The sequence below is a fragment of the Nelumbo nucifera genome, chromosome 1 (genome assembly GCF_055504915.1).
Source record: "Nelumbo nucifera cultivar China Antique chromosome 1, China Antique-T2T, whole genome shotgun sequence".
In the NCBI taxonomy this organism is placed as follows: Eukaryota; Viridiplantae; Streptophyta; class Magnoliopsida; order Proteales; family Nelumbonaceae; genus Nelumbo; species Nelumbo nucifera.
In genome coordinates, this window is record NC_142649.1 from 116,807,675 (window position 1) to 116,830,526 (window position 22,852).

Consider the following 22,852-nt stretch of genomic DNA (forward strand, 5'->3'; position numbering starts at 1 on the left):
GACTTCTTTGGGCTTGGAATGTGGATTTTGGACCCACGCGATGTATCGAACAACCATAAACCATTGCCGGGAAAAAGCAAGACGTTTTGGGTTTGGCCGTTGGGAATTATTAGTTAATTTCGGTTGGGTGGGAAATGCTGTTAAGATTTGAATGGAGTGGGCTTGCATATCGGTGACTCCCCCCATCTGGCCATCTCTCTCTCTCACTCACTCACTCACTCAAAACAGAAACAGAAAGCGAGAAGTGCATGCCAAGAGACTCCGTCAAGAAAAGAAGCAAACCCGCAAATCTCATCGCTTCCTCCTCGATGTCGTTGGGCGTTTTTAGAGAGGATTATTCGGTCATTTATACCTTCTCTTCACCTAAGCAAAGACGGTTTTTTCCTGCAGAGGTAAGCTCTCTCCCTAGCTCTCTGTCTCATTCTCTTTCACGGTAATATCAATGTTGTTCATGTGGTTTTAACTCGAGTTCTTGGTTTCAGTTTCCTAAGAACTATACAAACTTGTTGGGCTCTGGGTTACTCTTTTTGTCATCATCATCATTATTGTTGCTGTTGATCTGGCTTCTGTGGAAAATTAAATAACTATGTCTTTATTCCCATGCGGATTCCTTTTGTTTATTGAGCTATAAATTGCTTTTTTTTTCTTTGAATTGTAGATTCTTAAGAATTAAACTCAACCCAGGAGAAATGTAGGAAGGATCTTTCTTTTTCAAGGGGGTTATACAATTATAATTTTTGATGTATAACTTCTGGAAATGTACATTGTGTTTTGTTGATTTAAAAGGGTTTAAGTTGGTGGTATTTAACTTGAAATTTATTGTTTCTATTTAAATCCTAGTTACTGGATTTTTGGAAGGGACGAGGGGGGATATGTAGGCATCCTTCATTTATGACTGAATCTTCATTTTCTGATTTTAGCTTGTGTGAGATGCAGGCATTTGGCGCCGGCAGTTCTTGATGTGAGTGCATGATTCTCCTGCCCTTTGCTTGTCTGACGGAAACAAATCATAAAGGAGAAAATGTGTGACGTAATGTCCGCCAGACCTGGTAAATAATTAAATAATTCTGTTGATTTCATGTACTTCTTCCATCTTTCAGTTCCTCAGCTCTTTTCGCATTTAGATGGAAAAAATTAGTAATTACTCTCCAACAATCATGAACGAATTGAGAAAGATAAACCTTATGATTTACATGCATCTGGGCAATCGCATTGATACCCTATGGTTTACATAACCTACGACAATGGCATAGAATTTGATGATAAGGAAAGATTTTTTATGTAAAGGAAACCATTCTACTATCGTACATATTATAACCTTGCCAATTTGCTATAGAAACAGTTCTGGAGAACACTACAATGCTCATATTTGGATGATAACAGATATTTGCTGGGATAGACTCATACAGGCAAATGCCTGTCAGCATTGTACATATCCATCAATCTTAATAAAATTTTAAAACTGTTAAGGATTACTATGTAATGTTGCTATTATATCAAACTCAATCACAAAAGCTTTAAAAATGAAAATGTAATAGCTGTACTAGTTTGTTGAAAATGTTTTCAAAATTATGATGATCTAGGCATCTCGTCACGTTAGTTGGACCTCTTTGATTTTGTTTGCCTAACTGCAACAATTAAGTGCCGTTTGTTTATTAGGACAATAGTACTGTATTGTTTCATTGGAATTAAACTGTCATCTAAATAACATTAGCATTGTAATTAAAAGCTCTTGGGTTTTCACATTCTTAATGTCCCATGCCTGAGAGCCCTTCCTTTTTGTATATTTATTTAAGGGGATGAAAGACCCATAGTTGAAAGCTTAGAGGATGAGAAGAAGAATAGGATGGGGTCTCTGAGGCAGATATCTGCTAATTCCTCCACCAAGTTGAGGAACTCCCTGTCAAAAAAGGGTAGGAGAAGCAGCAAAGTTATGGATGTTTCCATTGAGGATGTGCATGATGCAGAGGAGTCAAAGGCAGTGGATGCACTCCGACAAGCACTCATCTTGGAAGAATTATTGCCCTCAAGACACGATGATTATCATATGATGCTCAGGTCTCTTTTCTTTCTGATTGTTCCACTGTGACATTTGTATATTGTTTTTATGGTTAGAAAAATCATTGTTTGATGTTCATAGCTAAAAAAAAAACTTGCAATTTAAGATGTTTTGATTTTGCATCTTACTACACTAGTATCATTTGGCCAACCCTTGGAAATATAATCAAGATCTTAAAGACAGTACTGAAATATCTATGATAATGGAAAGGGCGAGAAATAACTGCTCTAGATAGATAGACAGATCTAGAATTTAGATATTTCTCTTTATCAGTTAGTGAAATATGATTCTCACATACAAGGAAGTGTTTTTTCATTGTAACAGCTGTAACATAAAACCGATGTTATTATGATGGCTGTATAAAACTATATACTCCACTACTTAACTGTTTATGGTTCTAAATGCAAATTATCATATGCATTACACTATTCCATTTCATGTCTAATACACTTAATTATTTAATGATTCAGGTTTTTGAAGGCCAGAAAATTTGATACTGAGAAAACAAAGCAAATGTGGACTGACATGATTCGGTGGAGGAAGGAATTTGGTGCTGACACAATCATGGAGGTATTCTTAGGAAAGAAATTGCAGCCAATAGACAGCATTGGATGTTTGATTCATCAAGCAATATTTTCTCATTTTTAACAGTCTATTATGTGGATTAATATTTTTCTTTTTGCTCTTTTCATTAATTATTTGTTTCAAGGATTTTGAGTTTGAGGAACTCAATGAAGTGCTTGAACACTATCCCCAAGGACATCATGGAGTTGATAAGGAAGGACGTCCTGTTTACATTGAGAAACTGGGTCAAGTTGATCCCATCAAGCTGCTGCAAGCTACAAGCATGGAGCGATATGTGAAGTATCATGTCCGGGAGTTTGAAAGAACTTTTGCTGTTAAGTTCCCAGCATGCTCAATTGCAGCAAAAAAACACATCGACCAGAGCACAACAATCCTGGATGTGCAAGGAGTGGTATGTGAGGATTGAAACATTTATTTTGGGGAAAACCAACTAAAACTTATACTTGGTATATTTTAATTTATATCATCCAAAATTATCATTACTTTTTGAAGTGATCAGAATCCACCTTCAAAAGGTGTGCTGGCTCCTGAGTTGTTGGCACAGTATGCGCATTGTCAGTAAATTGAAAAACAATTGCTGGTGTGTTTCCCTATTCTACTCGTTTATGCCTAGGGACCTTATTTGAACTGTTATGCCTTAGGGACTAAAAAATTTCAACAAAGCTGCAAGGGATCTTGTTGTGGCCCTTCAGAAGATTGACGGTGATAATTATCCTGAGGTACTTCTCTTGTTAAAGTAACATGCAATCACATCTTTGTTTGCTTCAAGAATCTAAATTACCATGTAAGGCGATACCGTAAGTTTTATTTTCCCTTTTGTCTCATTGCAGACATTGTGCCGCATGTTTATAATCAATGCTGGTTCAGGATTTAGACTGTTGTGGAACACAATTAAGTCTTTTCTCGATCCTAAGACTACTGCAAAGATCCATGTAAGCAGACATCTTTTCTTTATCCTTTGATGCTGGGTTCTGATAAAGGAAATCCACTTAACCAGTGAGGTTTTTTCTATCAGGTTCTTGGAAATAAGTTCCAGAGCAAGTTACTTGAAGTAATTGATGCCAGGTAAGTTTTTCTATAAACAGTGCAACATAGTGCTTTCCTTTTCCATTTTTCATCTTTCACTATAATTCACAAATGTTGTTTTTAGTAATTAGTGGTTTGCTACTTTATAACCAAAATAGCATCAAATCATCTGTTTGACATTGAATCTCAAGCATCTTAATATGCATTTTCTGGTTTTTACCAGTGAGTTGCCAGATTTCTTGGGTGGTACTTGTACCTGTGCTGAACATGGTGGCTGCATGCGTTCTGATAAGGGTCCATGGAAGGACCCAGAAATACTGAAGGTCGTTGGTTTCATTTTTCCTTGTGTTTTCTTCCTTTCTCTTTCCAGATCATTATCATATTTTCTTGAAAATAATCAATAAGCATTTCTGGTTTGGTATCTTAACAAGCAGATGATCCAAAATGGTCATGTCACATGTACAACAAAGACCACTACTCCAGGAACTGATGAGAAGACAATTCCAGAGGAAGAGATAGTCTACCCAAAGGTGTTTCCTGACCTTTGAAAATATACAAAGCGTCCTTTTCCTTTTCTTTTTTTGCCCACCTTTTAGTTTTCTTCCCTATTGTGTTTCTTTATTAATGATTGTTGTTTTTGTCCCTAATGGAACCTTAGGTATAGAATGCTTTACTTTCTTTTTTACTGATGAATTATCTTCCCCCCGTTTTTTACACTTAATTCATCATGCAGAGATGTGATTCAGTCCAATCAGACAAAGGTACTGATGTTGAAGATATGCGATCTCGCTCTTCTAAAATTCCAAGGGAGGATATACGCCATCCAGAACTATCTCCTGTTCGTGAAGAAGTAAGTAACTCCACACTTGTCTGACACTGCTGGTCCCAATCTTGGATAAAGGAGGAGGGTTGAACAGAGACATAGAATTCATGATGGTATTCTTAAAATGCTTAGGTTCTGACTTCAGCTACACAAACTCAAATATAATCTGTGACATGTCTCTCTGAAGTAGTTAAAAGAAGTAAGGAATCCATCTGCTGACACCATTAATGTTTTAGCAGAGTTTACTTGGTGGTCACTGAGTCTGAAACTCACTTTAGGGACTATTCCTCTTATAATAACATGGATAACTTTTTCCCTCTTAGAGTCAAAAAGAGAGACTTGCAGAATAGGGACCATTTCACAATGACGGTCCAGTCCATCCGAGTCCAGGGGGAGTGGATATGGGCCTAATGCCTAACCATTGGCATTTAGGTTTTTGTGGTGTCTCCATTAAACTCAAAAACTTTTAAAAAAAGAGGAAAAAAGATGTCCCTTTTAAATCCTTATCTTGACAGAAAAAAGGCTGTTACCTAATGCTAGTTTCAACCATTCTTGTATTCTCATGCTTGCCAGCCTGAGATTTTACCATCACATTGAGCAAATGGTTCCTTGGTTCTATCTCTACAAGTGAGAAATATATAACTACTTCCAACGATTCTTTAGTTTAGAGCTGGTTTTCTTTGTTTTGGAAAGGGCTTTTAACAGAATATAAAGTTGGCTGGAAATGATTATATCCCACTTAGAGTCATTTTATAAGTCAATACCATTGCCTAGTGATATCTTCTGGTTTTCATCAAAGTTCATGTATCAGGGAATTATGCTGAACTGCTGGAGGTATATGTACTATAACTGAATATTTAGATAGACTCTGGATGGCTGGGACCAGCATTGGATAATGGCCTTTATTTAAGTTATTGTATGGTTGGAAATATATGTTTTCTTGAAGGTGTTGTCTGGCCTTCAAAAAAATACGAGTTTGCTTTTCTTTTTCTTTTTTCTTCAGCCTCTTGGATTTTTTATCTTTCCTTTTACCTTTATTCTGTGTCTTTCCTTTTATTTAATATACAAATTTTGATCATTAAACAGTCTCATCCATAGCTTTATCCTTTATTGAAAAACCATGCAGGTTAAAGTTAGCCAAAATGGTCCTAGAAACTTTGAGTATGATGACCTTATTCCAATAGTGGATAAGGCTGTTGATGCAACATGGCATAAAATTGTACAAAGCGACGATCTTGCCCTCTCAAAAGGTACACGATGACTGATTATTTTTCCTTCTGTTTTATGAATTATTAGCAAGCCTTCAGCATGTTGCATCATGATCAGATAATGTGCCACCAGTCACTGTAATTTTCATAAAGTAGTGAACATTTATTTGAAAATGCTGTGGATCTTCTGTATCAAATGGGGCAACTCTAAAGTTTAAGAAACTCCCTGCAATTCATAGTCCCAGCATTCTAATTAATTATTACCGTCTAACTTTAAGACACAAACATCCTATATTCTACCATGGTTAAATAGCATTCTGGATTATAAAATGTGATTTTAGATAGTATTAAGTATAGCCTTGACAATATCAAATAAGGAAAATCAGAATAATGTATGATAATTTTGACACAAATGCTTAGCCAAGGGGGACAAGAACAACAAATCTAGTGTTTTAATATGGTATACTGCACCAGAAAACAGTAAATATGTCATATGATGCCTCCCTATCGCATATTTCTCCAGACACATACACACACAGCAAGCACAATGTGGAGATGCTATTGATAATATTGCTCAATACAATATTTTGAATACAATGTATTTAACAGTGAATCTACTCTCTTAAAGTTTCAGGCTATTTCCCTATAAATGATGTTTGCAACAAGGCTCCTGAGGGCGGTAGCAATCAGATCTTTACTGGGCTCATGGCCTTTGTTATGGGCATTGTTACTATGATCCGATTGACTCGCACCATGCCAAAGAAGCTCACTGATGCCAACCTTTACTCCAGTCCTATTTACTATGTTGACCCAATGATTAAAGACCAATCCCAGTTGTCTGGGCCTTCTATCTCTGAAACTCAATACCTGTCCATCATGAAGCGCATGGATGAACTAGAAGAGAAAGTGACTGTTCTCAGTATGAAACCTGCAGAAATGTCAGCCGAGAAGGAAGAAATGCTTAATGCTGCTGTAAGGCGTATTGAAGCCCTGGAACAAGAGCTTATGGCAACCAAGAAGGTAAGATCAATGGGACCTACCTTATGCTTGGCCCCGTTTGCGGCCTGGCCTAGACCAAGGCTTGGCCTATAGACCAGCCCGACCTACAGCGCGGCACAGCACGGGCCTGCATGGGCTCGAGCTGTGGGCCGTGCCGGGCTGACCCCTCGAAATATCCTAGGGGAGGGAAGCACAGCCTGCCAAAAGCATAGGTTGTGTCGTGCCGGCCCAACACAGCCCAATTTACACCTCTCTCTCTCTCTCTCTCTACATATTGAAGAAAAAACAAGTTAAGTATTTAAGGATTAGTTCTCCTTCAACATGCCACAAATGCATAGTCGTTCATCTCCACACTAGGCTGTAGAGGTGTAGGTTCAGAAAACCATGATGATGTGTTGGTCGTCATTAACCAAATATGGCCCCTAACTTTCCAGATGTAATGTATAGAAATTAATTTCCGTAATTCTTTATTATTAATAGGAAGAACTCTAGAAAGCTTACAAGGGTCCAATTTAAAACTAAGGGTTTAATATAATTTGCTTTGGTAGAAAAAGTGCCTCTTATTGAAAAAATAGGGATTAGTGTTTTATATTTTATACTAGTCCCCGTGCAAAGCATGAGATTTGTTAAGCGGAACCTAAACAATAGAAACACATAAGAGTACACAATTGTTTTATATTTTTAATTTTTTAAATAATTAATAATTATTTATATTTTATATACTATTTTTTAATAATTTTTTACAATACAAAAATTACAATAATTAATTTCAGCTAGGGTTGTTCATCAAATTGATGAAACCGGCTCGAATTGATCGGTCTTCTAGTATTTCCGGTTGGCTTTGGTTCAAAAATTTCCCAACCCGACCAAATTGGATCAGTTTAGCTTTGGCCATTTGTAAACTAACCAAAATCGGATGACCCGATCATAGATATATTAATATTTTATATTTAAATATATTTTTTTAATACAAGAAAGTGGGAAAATTCCCATATTAGTTTAAAATATTTTATATCATAAATTTAATTTTTAAATTTATTTTTTTAATAATTCTATTTTAATTTTTTTAATTTAAATTTAATTTTTAAGTTTATTTTTTTTAATCGATTGACCAAACCAAAAATCAACCCAAATCGATACAACCTAAGTTGGCTAGCTTTCAGTAATGGTCAATCGATTCCGAGTGACCAACTTCCCAACCTGACCAGGTCGATTTGGTTGGCCAAATAGTCTATAACCGAACTGAACCAACCCGTGAACACTCTTAATTTCAGCTAAATTAATGGTCTAATGTCTAATAAATAACAATAGTTTAATCTCCAATAATTATTACAAATTTATAGCAAAAATACTTAATTATTGAAAAATATATTGATAATGAAAATACAATAAATACTATAAAATATATTAAATTAGTCAATAAATAGTGTAATCTCAAATAATAGTATAATCTCTAATAAATATTAGTCAATAAATTATAACAAAAATACAATACATATAATAAGTATAATAAATTAATTTTAAAAATCTAAATAATAGTAGTTCAATCTCTAGTAATTATTGAAAACTTTCTATTAAATAACAAAACAAAAATAGATTTATACATAATTATTGAAAATATATTTATCATAAAAAACAATAAATAATTACTGAAAATACAATAAATATTAATTTTAGTATATATAAATATATATTAAGATTTTAAATTTTTTATTATTAAATATTAATTTTCTCGAAAGTTATTTTCTAGAATTATTAATTGATATAAGTGAACTTAGTTATTTACAATATTATTTAGTTATTTAAATAATATCATTATTTAAATTTAAAATGTTAATTATTTATTGAATTTAATAATCTATAGAATTATAATTTATACTATTATTACATAATTTCTTTATTAGTTTTATCAAAATATTAAACTATTATTAATTTGAATATTATGTTATAATCATTTTTCTACTTTTAAGTAATTTTTTAATTTATTACATAATTTCATTATTTTATAACTATTTAAAATCTAGTTATGTTAAATATTCCATTATTGAAAATATTTATTAGTTAAATGTTTAAATAATATGTAAAATATTTAAAATTTTTTTATGTGAATTTTATTTATTTTAAAGTTATTACATAATATTAAATATTTTTTTTTATATAATTATTTATCTATTTTTATAATTTTTATTTAAGATATTTTGTTATTGAAATATTTAAATAATATTGTATTTATAATGTTAAATTTTTATTATTTGAATAATATTTAAATTGAATAATCTGGAAAATCATAATTTATATGGTTAGTACATAATTTCGTGATGAATTTTGTAAAAATATAAAATTAACCTATTTTAATTATTTTTGTGTTTTTAATAAATATTTTAAAGTTATTATATAATTTTGTTAGAATATTTGAATAATTCTTAAATTTTTAAATTAAACTTTCTTTAAGTAGATATAGATAAAAAGTGGGGGAGAGGATAAATAGGAATTAGTCGGGGTGTCCACGGTTCGGTTAACCGAACCATGGCCCCTTTTTGTAAACTAAACCGATGGTACCGATTTTTTCATTTCGCCAAACCAAAACCGAACCGGTACCACCGGTTAATCGGTCTACCGGTTTTGGTTTTTGACCGGTTTGGTTCTTCAATTTTTTGGTTTTTTATATTTATAATATATATTATATAAATATATGTATAATATTATATTATAAATAATAAATGATATATAATATATTATAAATATTTTAAAAATATATAATATATTTATAAATAGATCATTATAAATATAATATAAGTATATATTTATATATAATGAATATATATTTATATAAAATACATAGAAAATATGTGACATATATTAAATATATATATAAAATATACATATAAATATATATATCGGTCGGTTCGGTTAATTATTGGTTTTTTATAGGTTAATCGAAAATCGAACCAGTTCTTCGGTTTTTCATAAATTCTGAACCGAAACCGGACCAACCGATTCGGTTTTCTTGGTTCGGTTCGGATTTCTTGGTTTTTCATAGACACCCCTAGGAATTAGAGATAATTTAGGAGAATGTGGGGGAGGTAGTTTAGGAGAAATATTAGGAGACGGGATTATTTAGATTATTGGGAACATGTGGAGGGTAAATTTCCTCTATCTTTGTTCCAAAGGAAAGTCCTTTGATCTTTGTCAATTTCCTCCATAGTATTGTTAGGAATTTTAAATGATCTCATAATAAATTGAGGCATCGAAGAGGTGATTGAGTTAATAAGAGTTAGCCTTCTAGCTATGGATAAGGTGTTTTTCTTTCAACCCGAAAGTCTTTTTAACAGTCTTTGGCCATTTGTAAACTGACCAAAATCGAACAACCCGAGTATAGATATATATTAATATTTTATATTTTAAATATAATTTTTAATACAGAAAAGTGGGAAAATTCCTATATTTCTTAGTCTAAAATATTTTATGATAATTGAATAATTTGTAAAATTATATTTTATATTGTTAGTACACAATTTCGTTATGAAATTCATAAAAGTATAAAATTATTAATAATATGAATAATATTAAATCTATGATATTTTTTGTGTTTTTAATAAATATTTTAAATTTATTACATAATTTTATTATAATATTTAAATAATTCTTAATTTTTTTAATTCAAACTTTCTTTTGATAGATATAAATGAAAAGTGGGAGAGAGATAAATAGGAATTAGAGATAATTTAAGAGAGAAAGTGGGAGATAGTGGTGCCACTTGGTTATATTAGATTAGATTTTGGTAGAGAGATTTTAAGAATAGTTTTAGGAAGGAATATCCAAAGGTATAAATATAGAGGAAAGAGGGGTGGGCCAAGCATGATGAGGTATCATTATGAGAGAGGGAGAAGGGAGTGATGAGGTGGCTTCATGAGGGAGCCAAACGTGTTCTTGTTCCATAGGAGTGTGGTGAACACAAGAAACACTCCTGTGAAATGATACCAAACGGATGCCAAGAACACTCCTTGGACTCATGCAAAACTTATGAAATCCCATTCTGATTCCTGCTGATTCCAAGGGATATCTATTTAGATTCCAACCATTCATGGACCAAATGGACCCATAGACATTTCGGGTTACATGTGAAGAAACTTAGTAGAACCTTGTGAGTAACTAGAAATAAGGAGGGAATGAGAGGTATTATGTGTGGTGCATTAACTACTTTTGTTTGTCCAGGCTCTTGAGGATGCCCTCGTCCGACAGGAGGATATCGTTGCTTACCTTGATAAAAAGAAGAAGAAGAAGAAGCTGGTAAGTAGTCAATGACATGAAGTGCTTTTGGCATTTTCATTTGTTATTCAGATTAGTGCAAGCGTTTTCATTTTTAGTTCTTTGGCCTTTGAATGTAATTACAGAGCCTGTTCAGCATGTGAAAGGAAGAGATACTGGATATCGTGTGATGCTCAGAACAGAAACAGGAAAACTTGTTAATCTGACGGTGGTAGTGATTTCCAGTTATCCAAAGCCACCAAATGCCCTCTGATTTTTATCTTCATTAATATCAATAACATTTATTCAACGGTTTTGGTTGAATACGCATTTTTCCATTTATTTTTTCGTGCATGTGTTTGTACGCACGTGTGTGATGCAGCTTTGTGTTATATTCTATAACAATACCCCAACTATCAAGGTTTTCCGGGTGCGGATTGGGAAATGGTTTTGTAATGCAGTTTATAAGGGGAATGGGCAGGAGGAGAGAGATGAGAAGCGAGGGAGACTGAGGGAGGGAGGGAGGGAGGGAGAGGTAGGGAAGGGTATATGGAGACGACAAACAAAACGAAACGTGATTTTGTAATCTAATATTTTGTGATGGGGAAGAAGGGATGGAAGGAAAGAGAGAGATAGATTGAATACACCATGGTTTATGGTTTTTTGATTCAGGGGAATGACCGAATGACAAACAAAAAAATGAAACTTTTTAAGTTTCATTAATCCTTCTATTGTTTATATATCCTATGATGGGTATATATCCTAGGCTGACTTGTGATTTGGTGATTAGTTAGGGGTATTAGGCTTAAATATGTGCTCTTGCAGGTGTTAAAAGAGATCTATAACTATATACTTTAAGCGAATTCATTAGTTTTTTAACTGTTGTAGACTGGTGATCGGATACAAATGGGGAAGCAACAACTTGGTTATGTGTTGAATCTCACAGTTACAGCATTTCACTCCATCCCCATGCCTATTTACTCAACCTTGTATTGGCGATTTGGCTGTACGTTTGTACATTTGACATGTCCATCTCCAACTTAGTATTTTAAAGAGCTCTCTCTTGTATCCATTCTAAGGTTCAAAGTATCGACACAGGGCGTATGAGCCTATATCGGTACTTTTTTTTAGGTTTTATTTATTTATTTTTTGAAACCAGTTCAGAGGGGTCGGTTTAAAGCCTGGCTACTCTCGAAACTAGTGTCTGATCCGATACAATCTCTGGAGGGGTGTATTGGGAAGCCATTGGCACGATACATATCAATTGATACGGACCCGATACGTATCAATACTTTGAACCTTAATCCATTCTTTAACAAGTATAAATACATTGAGTTATTTATCCCAAAGAACATTAATGAGGTAGCATAGGATTTTTAATTGAACATTCAGTTCGGTATCTTGTTTTACAATAAAATTAAAGGATTTAGCTTGGAATCCAAGAAAATAAACAGTTTTTTAAATTTCGTAATTTGATCGATTTTTATATGACCACATTTTAAAAAAACAACCACTCCTTTGTTTTTTGCTCACTGCTCAGCACAGGCTCTTTCTGCTAGTCCTATAACCATACCCAACTATCAAGGTTTTCCAGGATAATGGTTTGCATGCAAAGCCCATTAACATTCAACAGCGCCTGCAGACTAGAGATTAGAGATGCAGAGATGCAGACAAACTTGATAAGTTATCAAATCTTCCACACTTGTAATTCTCTTAAGGCTCAATTTGGAAGGAGTACAAATACAAATATGTACAATATAAATACATACAAAATAGTATCAAATGTAAGGTTTTGTATTCTATATATTTGTATTTTATATTATCTTTATATTTGTATTTGTCCTTTTTCCATGCCTAAATAAAAATTAAACACTGCATTGCATTAATTACCTATGTTCTAAGATAAAATCCAAAACCATATCTTTCCACTAGACAAAAAATGGGGTCGAGTGTTGGTCCATAATAAACACTACTCAGTATTACGTCTTTTGTTCAGCAGTTTGGCCTTTATCAAGTGTTTTTTTTTTTTTTAATTATTTTCCTCTTTCTATTGCTGTTTGCTTGTATCTTGCATCGTAATCTGATCATTCATCAATGAAAATTTTACCCAAAATCGAGGGGATAAGAAAAATGATATAGCCACACCATCTTCGTTGAATTGATTAGATAAAGTCATAGAAAAATAAAGTCAATAAAAAAGAAAGGGGCGACCAAGTGATAAAAGAACTCTGTTCAAATTTTTAAACCATTCTTTTGTTTCCTGGGTGACTGGCTGCTTGTTGGGAATTTTGGGTTTAATACCTGATATTTTAACAAGAAATATAATGATATAAGTGTAATGCTTGGTGGATTATTTATTTATTTATTGAAATAGAGTACGCTTAAGTTGTTTGTTTCAATAAGGTTGTGTTTAGTTTCAAAGAAAAAGGTAGGAAAGGAACGCATCTTTGAAATCAGGTCTCTACTCCAACGAGGACAAAGATCTACAAGGGTCATTTCCTTTCAAAGTAGAGATGTCTCACCGAGACCATGTCAATTTCCCAAGAAGAGAGGATGTCCCCACTTGCACTTGTGGTCGTCTCCAATCTTTGAAAAATAAGCCTCAGATGAATACCCCCTCTTTCAAATAGGACATCTCATCCCACAACCCAAATACTTGAGCGGTTTAGCAATTCTGCTCCCCATGTACAAATTTATCCAAATTCATTTTAATTTCTTAACAAATTGTTTTTAACTTAATTCTAGTGATTGTAAAGGTCAGTCTCCTATTATAAGGTCTAATAATGTTGAGATAAGCATCTAACAATTGCATATGTTGTTTTTTACATTAACACGGCTTTAGCTTGTGAAGAATACAAAATGCAAATATTTACAGTGCAAATATATAGAAAATAATATAAAATATAAGGTTTTACACTTTACATATTTGTATTTATATTCTTCCCAAATTGAGCCTAAATAAAACATAAAACATATTCTAAACCTCCAAATTACTCCGATATGCACCCCAATTGACTGTTTTCAAGCCTGGGCCAATTCCGGTATTTTGCTCATCATTCAAAAAACATGATTTTTTCATGTACTTCATTTGTTTGAAGGCATTTTTGGATCCACTTGAGCTTTGCATTGGCTGCATAGACTTAATTTACATAGTTAGTACCAACTTACAACCCATTTGGCGCGTCTTTCTGTACAGTCTTTCGGTTGCTTATAAGTCGGGAAGACCAAAAATCGGTCTATTCCCGTTTGGCACCCAGAAAATCTCGTCACCAAAAGACGAGAGTGCCGAAAAGATGTGAGAAGCCCATTTTGGGCTGATTTCGGGAGCTCCAAATGAATCTTCCCGCGTCTTCCGCGTTTTAGTCTCGTGCATAAAGACCCGAAACGATGCACAGAAATATGCGTGTCTACCAAACGGTCTTCGGGCTGCCCAGATCTTATATCAAAAGCACAATGCATCTATTGACCATCAGAACTACAAAAAGATCTTCTCAAAAAAACTTGCCAAACAGGCCCTTAACTTCTTATGGTGCGTTTATTATCATTAAAATTCATAGTCAGTAGTTCTTAATTTCTTATTGATAGAGGACGTGGGAAGTAGAAACCCTACGACTATTTATAGAAAGAAACTCACAAATCACTAGGAGTTGGCCATGATGATGCTACAAAAGGAAATTCTAAAAGCCTTGTGATCCATTAATCGTTAACTGTCATGTTTCAATCCCTAGCCCCCCCTCTTTAAGATATCCAGATAAAATACAATAAAATAAGACGAGGTAAATCCAACACACCTTGGTATTGTTTTCCTCCTGCATGACGGAGTAGATTGGCCTGTCTAATCTTTTGAAAGTTGAAATGGAGATGAGTTAAGGCTGAAATTGAGAGACAAAAGTGGAATTCCTAATTAGGGCTGAGCAAAAAATAGATCACAACCGAATAAAAAATCTGATTAACCGAATCGATCAGTTCGGTTTCAGTTTGATATTTTATAAAAACCATAAGTATCAGTTTGATTTTGGTTAATCAATACAAAAAATCGGCACTTAATCGAATCAACCGGTATACATATATTTTTATATACTAGTAATTAAGCACATGCATTGCAAGTAAGAAAATATTAATTACTTGAATTTTATATATATCATAGTTAAAATAGAAATTGAAAATTAACAAAAATAACAATATGGTTAAAAATAAACTTAAATATTTGTTATTCAATTATGACATCATCGGCTTCTTGGAAACGTTGGATCATTGACCCACCATTTAGATAAAAAAATAGCATTGCTTTTGGATTAGTTTTAAATTAAGAAAAATTATAGTCAGAGCCGGTTGTACATTTAAACTTAGGCTACAAGTTGGTCCAAAAACCAACATAACTTTAGCAACCGACTTTACATTTCAAATTAGAAAAATACCCGCCATGTCATCGGAGGCTTATGTGGCTATTGCTAATATGGGACTCTTAATCCATGTTGGACACAACAAAAAGCTTATACTGAAATTGCCCTTTAATGTTTGGTGATTGAAAAATAAAAAAAGGGCTTTTAGTCTCTCTCTCTCTCTCTCATTCAATCTCTCTCTCACCATCTGACTCACATTCATCTTTATCTACCCAATGACTATGTGATTTAAAAATAAATAAAAATGGTTTTTGGTTTCTGTATTTACGTTCTCTATATCAATTTCTCTCATTCTCTCTCTACCTATAGTTCTCCTTCAATATCTCTCATTCTCTTTCTTGGTCCATCTCTCCTTCTCCCTTAATTTCTATTGTTCTCTTTCAGTTTCTCTCCCACTCCCTCTCTCTTTTGTTTTATTTTCTTACACACTTATATGGTATTAATCAGATCGTATAAAAGAACATGAAACCAACTTGGTATGGTTAAAAAATTATTACACCAATTTGATAAAAATTTACAAGAAACTCTTGGCTATGAAATTTACACCAACTAGAGAACGATAGAGATTGAGGGAGAAGAAGATATTGACCAAGAGGGAGAAGAATGAGAAAAATTAAGGGAGAACAATAGAGAGAGAGAGAGAGAGGTTTTAATTTGGCTACAAACCGAAGCTAAGAGTGGGAGAGACAAAGGAAGTGAGAGATCGAGAGATGACTATGAGAGTGAGAGAGAAGGGAGGGAGGTTGAGAGACAAAGGGAGTGGGAGAGAAACTGAAAACCTATTTCCGGTATAGGTTTTTTGTTATGTCCAACATGGACTAAAAGTCCCGTGTTGGCAACAACCACATAAGCCTCCAATGACATGGCAGGTTTTTTATAATTTGAAATGTAGAACTGGTTGTCAGAGTTTTGTTGGTTTCTAGACCAACCTGCAACCTAATTTTAAATGTACTACCGACTTTGATTATAATTTCCCTTTAAATTATATATTTCATTTACATTATATAAAATAATTTTTACTTTTTACACTTAATTTTTGTTTGTCTATAGTATCATTTGACTCAAACCACTAACCCACCATCTAAAAATAAAAATTGTTTGATTTCTAGGTTGACATTAGATTTTGTATTATGTTTCCATCATTGATAAACTTATTTCTTATGTATAAAACTTATTTTTGTTTTAAGATAATGAATGCACAATATTAGAGGTGTACCCAATATTTTATTTTTTATAAATATATAACATTAGATATGTGCCCAAAATTTTCTCTATCTTTTTTTTTTGTTTATTTTTGTGATTCTTTGTATTTTTTATTATTAAAAATTTTATTATTTGACTATGACACCATTTAATTTCTAGGTAGATTTTGAATTTGGCATTCCACTTTTATCATTAATAAAAATACTTCTTACATTTCATATTTATTTATTTTAATTTTTATTATTTAATTATGACATTATTTATTAATCCATTTGACCACAAATGGTTAAATTGCTTGCCTACCACTAGGAGTGAAGAAAATGGTTTTATTTTCAAGTACTTTTCAAAATATTTATTTTTATACTATTAAAATTAATATTGTGGATTTAATTACAAGAATTTAATGATGAGAAAAATATATCTTAAATATAGGAGTTAATGAGAGAGAATAGGAAAATATTTTTATTTCTAATTGGTTTTAAATTTTACATTCTATTTCCATCATTAATAAAAATATTTCTTATTTATCATACTTGTTATTGTTAATATGTATGTTAAAAATGTTCTCAATTTTTTTGAATTTCTATTTTTTTCATTTTATCTATTTTTAATTTTATTATTTAGTCGTGGAAACATGGATTAACCCATTTGACCCAAAATGATTTAATTTCTTACCACCACCTAGATGAAAACACTATTTTTGCTAGGTAGATTTTAAAAGTATAAGCTTTTATGTTATTGAAATTATTAATTTATTAAGTATGGATTTAATTAACAGAACTTAATGATGAGAATAAACAAAAATAACTTAAATGTATGATTCAATGAATATGAATGCAAGTTAATAACTTAAATGTTGGATTTAATGAGAGAGAATTGAATGAATTGAATATCTTTAAATTACCTCTTTTCAACTCATTTAATATCAAGAACCGATTACCCTATTTGCCCTCATTTTTTATCAATAAATTTAAATATAGAGGGGTAAATTTTGTCCTTAAAAAATTCCAGAAATATTCTTGAGGCCATTCATGCTTTTAAAAGTAGTATAGATTTTATGTATATTATATATATATAATATATATTATATTTTCTATATATTATAAATTAATAAATATGCATTATATAATATAATATAATATAATATAATATTTATTATTTAAAATATAATATTATATATATTTCTAGTTTTTTATTATATATTTATATATTTTTATAATATATATTATAAATATAAAAGAACAAAAAACTGACAAACCAAACTGACGATTAACCAAACCAGTCAATCGGTTAACCAATCAACTTTGATTTGGTTTTGGTTACAGATTTCCAAGAAAATGGTAATACCGGTTCGATTTGAAAAATAGGTGTGAACACCCATACTTCCAATTTGGAGATCCAGGGGGTTAGTGTTTTTTTATGAGCTATTAAACCCGAGGCAAGGGGAACTAAATCCTACTGAAGTGGGGAATATTCTAAATCTAGTGAACTAAAGGGGACTAGAACCCTATTCTATTTCTTCTCTCATCTGTCTTATCCTTGCTTTTGGATCATCTATTAATTGTTGTTTTGTATTTATCGGCAAAGCATAAAGGAACGTCTGAGTCAGAAAGTAACATATTTATTTATTTATTTAACTTACACCGTTCCATTCTCAGTCCCATGTACATCTCTCAAACACTTGGGTTGGATCAATCAAGATGATGCTATCCATTATCCATATCCCATTTATCAATATGGCCGTCCAAGGATACTAACATGGTATTTGATAAGTTTGAAATTTGAAAAGTTAAAAAGATATTATTTGTGCCTAAAATTTGAAAAGCAACATAGATGATTTTCTATTTTTAGAGGTTTTGAATAGACAAGTTTGTTTGTGTTGGATCAATCCTTCAGCATATAAAATTCTCTGATTTTACTATTTTACCCCTAGATCAGATTAATTGATAATTTTGAGATCAATTTGCACTATTTCATAAAAATAATTTACTAAATTCAAAATAATATTGAAAAATATGAATAAATTACAAAAATAAAAATAATTTATCAAAATAAGAATAAAATAGAAAATATGTATAAATTTATAAATTAAAAATAAACTATTAAAATTTAAAATAATAATAAAATAGTAATAAAGTCCATGAAACAATGAAAAATATTTAATAAGTAGAAAATTAGTATCTTAAAAACTATTAAAATATTTAATAATTAATAATAATAAAATAAGTAATAATAAATACAAATAAAAATAATAATAATAATTTATTAAGAATTAAAATAATAATAAAAATAGTAATAAAGTCCATGAAGAAATTAAAAAGATATTTAATAGTTAATGAATTAATATCTTAAAAACTATTAAAATATTTAATAATTAATTTTACATCAGTTGCAGCGATGCTCTGTTTTACATCAATTGCAGCGATAGAGAATGGGGCGGAGATGACGACAATGGTGGGGGTGGAGAAGAGAGAGAGAGAGAGAGAAAAGAAGAAGAAGAAGAAGAATGGGATTTGACATCGTCGACAATTTTAGGGTTTCTTTTTTTGAGGAAATGAGGGATGTTTTCCGATAGTACGCCCATATAAGCAAGGATGATGAAGACGAAACCGATGACGTGCTTCTTTGGTGCAGAGACCTCGATCAACATTCTTTAAGCGAGTTCTCCATTGCCATCGTCCAAGCTAATGATATCATTAAGAATCACAACCAAGTTGAGATAGGTTTGCATGGCACATTTGTCGGTGTAAAATCGTAGAGTTGTGACAGCAGGTTGCGATGAGGCGACAATAATTTGCGATAGGGTGATAGTAACTTGCAATGAGGTGACAAAATGAGCGTAACCTCAGAAGATAAAATGAAACTTTATTGCCTTTCTTAGTGGTACACAATGGTATTTATAAATACAATTTGATGCCTTCCAGCTTGCCGAGCAAGTGGCAAGAAACCAAGATCAAGATCAAGAATACGCCAACTGGAGAAGTTGAGTAGCACATGTAGCACATGTTCTTGATGTCGTAATACTCCCCCTCAAGTTGGAGTAGGAGGTTGAATGCCCAACTTGGATAAGAGAAAAGCAAACTGGTCACGCCCCAAAGCTTTGGTAAACAAATCAACTGGTTGTGACTTGGAGGGAATGTGACTTGTTACAATGGTGTGGGCTTGAAGATGAGAATGGACGAAATGACAATTGATGGAGGACGATTTGACCCGACCTATGAAACGGTGACACGTGGACACTGACTCAGCACGAGCAACAACTCAGCATTGTAGCCTAGTGCAACCAAGTGACGGGCCCATAAAGCAGCTCGCTACATCGTAGCTCACAAAAGGAGAAGCTCGCTACATCGTAGCTCACAAAAGGAGAAGCTCGCCACAACGCGAGCTCCGGGTTCCCCGAGCTACCTTTGAAGGTATACTTCGAGGCAACTTTAGCTTGCGAGCTAGGGGAACTAGCTCGCCCAAGCTCCCAAGCAGACAAGTCATCCCAAGGACCAATTATGTTAAAGGTAATCCTAAAGTATTCTGAGCTCGTTACAAAGTAGCTCGGGAATGAGCCGCATGGGCACTCCTCAGGAAGCTTCTACCAGACAGGAACACACCGATCCGCCTACAGATACCCCGAGGTGAAGACACCTCGGGCCAGACAGCTCGACTTAGCTTACCACAGGTAGCTTGCCGCTTATGAGGTAGCCCGACACAGGGTAACTCGCGGAAGGGTAGTTTGGCATATCACAGGAAGACCTCCTGCCCGACCACCGTACCCGACAAATCTAAGGACAACAGTCATATCCCTCGTCAGACAGCATCGTGCTTGCCACCTTTAGAGGGTGCCTCACACCCGACAGGCACGTACCCTGCAATGATGGCCCCGTGCATGCCACCTCAGCCCCTGCCAGTAACGACTGCGGCAGGCTGACAGTGGCGGTTATACCTGCCCTGTCAGAGGCCAGCGGGCCTGATGCAATGGATTTCTGTTATAAGGAGCTTATTATCGAGGGAGAGAGGTATGATCTTCTACTCACACGCTATTTGCACTCTTAGCCTTTATTTTCTCCTTGCTTCTCCTATAGAATACTAACTTAAGCATCAGAGTGTTCCCGCCGGGCAACCCCCCGGGGATTCTTCTTCTTCTCCATCTCAGGTACCTTCCAAGAGCCACATAAGTGCCAGCTAGGAGTGACCGGATTGCGCACCATCATTTGGCGCCGTCTGTGGGAACCGCTTCTAAAAGCCTTCCTCTAAACCTTCACCGTTCTTCTTTCTCTGAAAACTTGGCACTCATGGCTTCCTCAAGCAACGTTGGACGAAGCATGGAGATGGGTAACTCCAGGGAACAACCCCAGGTTCCCACGGTCTGCATTGGGTAGTTTACCATTCTCCTCTCGGTGAACGGAGTCCCCAGCCTAAACATGCCGCGAGCAATGGTGCCTGTGGGTGCTCCCTTGCCTTCCTCGGTCGAAACGACCTTTGCTGAACCGACTGTCTTCCTCTGGCGACCAGCCAGAGCTAGCTTGACGATTTGATGCAGTGCATGTGGGCCATGCAAGCCCAAGTGCAGCAGCTCCAGCAACACCAGATTTACCAACAACAAGTGCTGCACCACGTCTCCCAATATCACTACCAGCAGCAATTCCCTCAGCTGCCTCAACCTTAGCTTCAGCAGCCGCAACTCCCTCCTCGGCACCCAGCCTCGTAGAGGGCAAGGTCTCACCACCAGGACGAACGCCCTTCTCGCCAAGGAGGAAGCCTCCCAAAACCCTCCTAAGAGCCAGACCTCCTCCCGTGACAAACAAGAAAGACCGGCTACCCCGGTCTCACCGCGGGCAGTCAGGTCGGGAGGACCCCAGCTCGCTAGGTCTACATCACCTCGGCAGTCAAAGTTTGAATCCCCGCTCCTGGAGAACTGGTTCGAGATCCTGGCTGCAGACTCCAAGCAGGATCCCTCTGTCTGTAGCCATCACCAGCGGCCCGAGCTACTTCCTGCGCAAACCATTCCTGACAGCACGAAGGTGAGCAACACGAATGTGGAGCCCGCCAAGAAGCAAATACGCCTCCGCCGAGCTCGTCGATCTGTCACCAACAACTTGCTCGAGCTCGAAGGAAGAGAAGAGGTGAGCTCGGGCGAAGCTAAGGCTCCCCTCCTCTCAGTTCCGTCCCCCCCGTCTTCCGAACTCCTAGCAGTCCCAATGCCTAAAGACTTCAAGCTCCCCACTCTTGACAAGTATGATGGGTCGTTTGACCCAAATGACCACGTAGATGCCTTCTAGTCGCAAATGCACCTGACGAGAGCCAGTGAGTCGTACATGTGTGTGGCCTTCTCCACCACTTTCAGAGGAGTAGCCCGTACATTGTACCGGAACCTGGCACCTGGATCGATAAGAAGTTGGGTGCAATTTGCACAAGCCTTCACGTCCCACTTTGTCACCAGCAAGCGGTGCCCGCGAACTGAAGAAAGCCTCCTCAACATAGTGCAGAGAAAGGGAGAGTCCATCTGGGGCTATATCAAGTGGTTCGACGATGCGTGCATGCAAATACCGCGCCTGGACCCCGTCGTGCGCCTCGCAGCAGCCAAGAAAGGCGTGAAGCATAAAGAGTTCAAATGACACATGATCGTCAACCAACCGGCAACCATAACCGAATTTCTTAAGCTCGCAGATAGGTTTTAGCCATGGAGGAAGAGATCAACCAGAAGGGCGAGGGCGCACCCAAGAAGAGGAAAAGGGAAGGAAAACCTTCCAGCCAAGGGGACAGCCGAAAGAAAAAATATGCAGCTCTGGAGGCAAAGCCGGGTCAGTCGTTCCGAGCTCCTGTAGCAGACCGAACTGATTACACCCCACTGAACGCGAAGCGGGCCGAAACCTTCATGGCGATCAAGGACACCCCGTATGTGAAGTGGCCACCCCGTCTGAGGGGAAATCCCAACGAGAGAAATAAGAACTTGTACTGTAGTTTTCACAGAGATCACGGTCACAGTACCAAAAGTTGTAAGAACCTCCGCGATGAGATAGAGGAGCTCATCCGTTGCGGATATTTAAGGATTAGTTCTCCTTACCATGCTTCGCGAGGGTAGCATGGTAAGGACGCTCCTGAGTCCAGTAGCAGGCCAGTCGAACAGTCACAGAAGCACCTCCGGAAGAGAGGCCAGTTCAAGGCACCATCCACGTGATAGTGGGAGGCTCGATCGTCGCGGGTTGTACTTCAGCGGCAGCTCGAACGTCAGTTCGTGAAGTTGCTCGGGAAGAACAGAATCCTCCGAAGTGGCCAAAGATAGAAGAACCAATTTTCTTCACAGAAG

At 35.2% G+C, this 22,852-nt stretch overlaps 1 protein-coding gene across 4 annotated transcripts; it reads left to right on the forward strand.

Moving 5' to 3' along the window:
* The first annotated feature begins 351 nt into the window (after positions 1 to 351).
* LOC104601806 (phosphatidylinositol/phosphatidylcholine transfer protein SFH12-like) lies at positions 352 to 11,272 on the forward strand. 4 transcript variants are annotated; one of them, XM_088893640.1, is made up of 15 exons: positions 352 to 392; positions 937 to 1,049; positions 1,797 to 2,058; positions 2,530 to 2,629; positions 2,769 to 3,035; positions 3,286 to 3,363; positions 3,475 to 3,576; positions 3,660 to 3,709; positions 3,894 to 3,993; positions 4,105 to 4,200; positions 4,404 to 4,520; positions 5,620 to 5,743; positions 6,336 to 6,721; positions 10,916 to 10,990; positions 11,095 to 11,272. In XM_088893640.1, the coding sequence occupies exons 2-15, from the start codon at positions 1,022 to 1,024 to the stop codon at positions 11,110 to 11,112; spliced, it is 1,803 nt and encodes a 600-aa protein (XP_088749766.1). In that variant the 5' UTR covers positions 352 to 392; positions 937 to 1,021; the 3' UTR covers positions 11,113 to 11,272. The 4 variants fall into 4 exon arrangements, with proteins under 4 accessions (XP_088749766.1, XP_088749764.1, XP_010263589.1 ...); XM_088893638.1 differs by having other exon boundaries at positions 353 to 392; positions 6,330 to 6,721; positions 11,068 to 11,272; XM_010265287.2 differs by having other exon boundaries at positions 354 to 392; positions 6,330 to 6,721.
* Positions 11,273 to 22,852: the final 11,580 nt, after the last annotated feature.

What these genes read in the sequence shown, in the direction of transcription:
- LOC104601806 (XM_010265287.2), top strand. Translation starts at nt 1,022, where the DNA reads ATGTGTGACGTAATGTCCGCCAGACCTG. An exon ending in TCCTGGATGTGCAAGGAGTG is followed by an intron (nt 3,036 to 3,285) that starts GTATGTGAGGAT and finishes GTTATGCCTTAG; the next exon opens with GGACTAAAAAATTTCAACAA. An exon ending in AAGAGATAGTCTACCCAAAG is followed by an intron (nt 4,201 to 4,403) that starts GTGTTTCCTGAC and finishes TTCATCATGCAG; the next exon opens with AGATGTGATTCAGTCCAATC.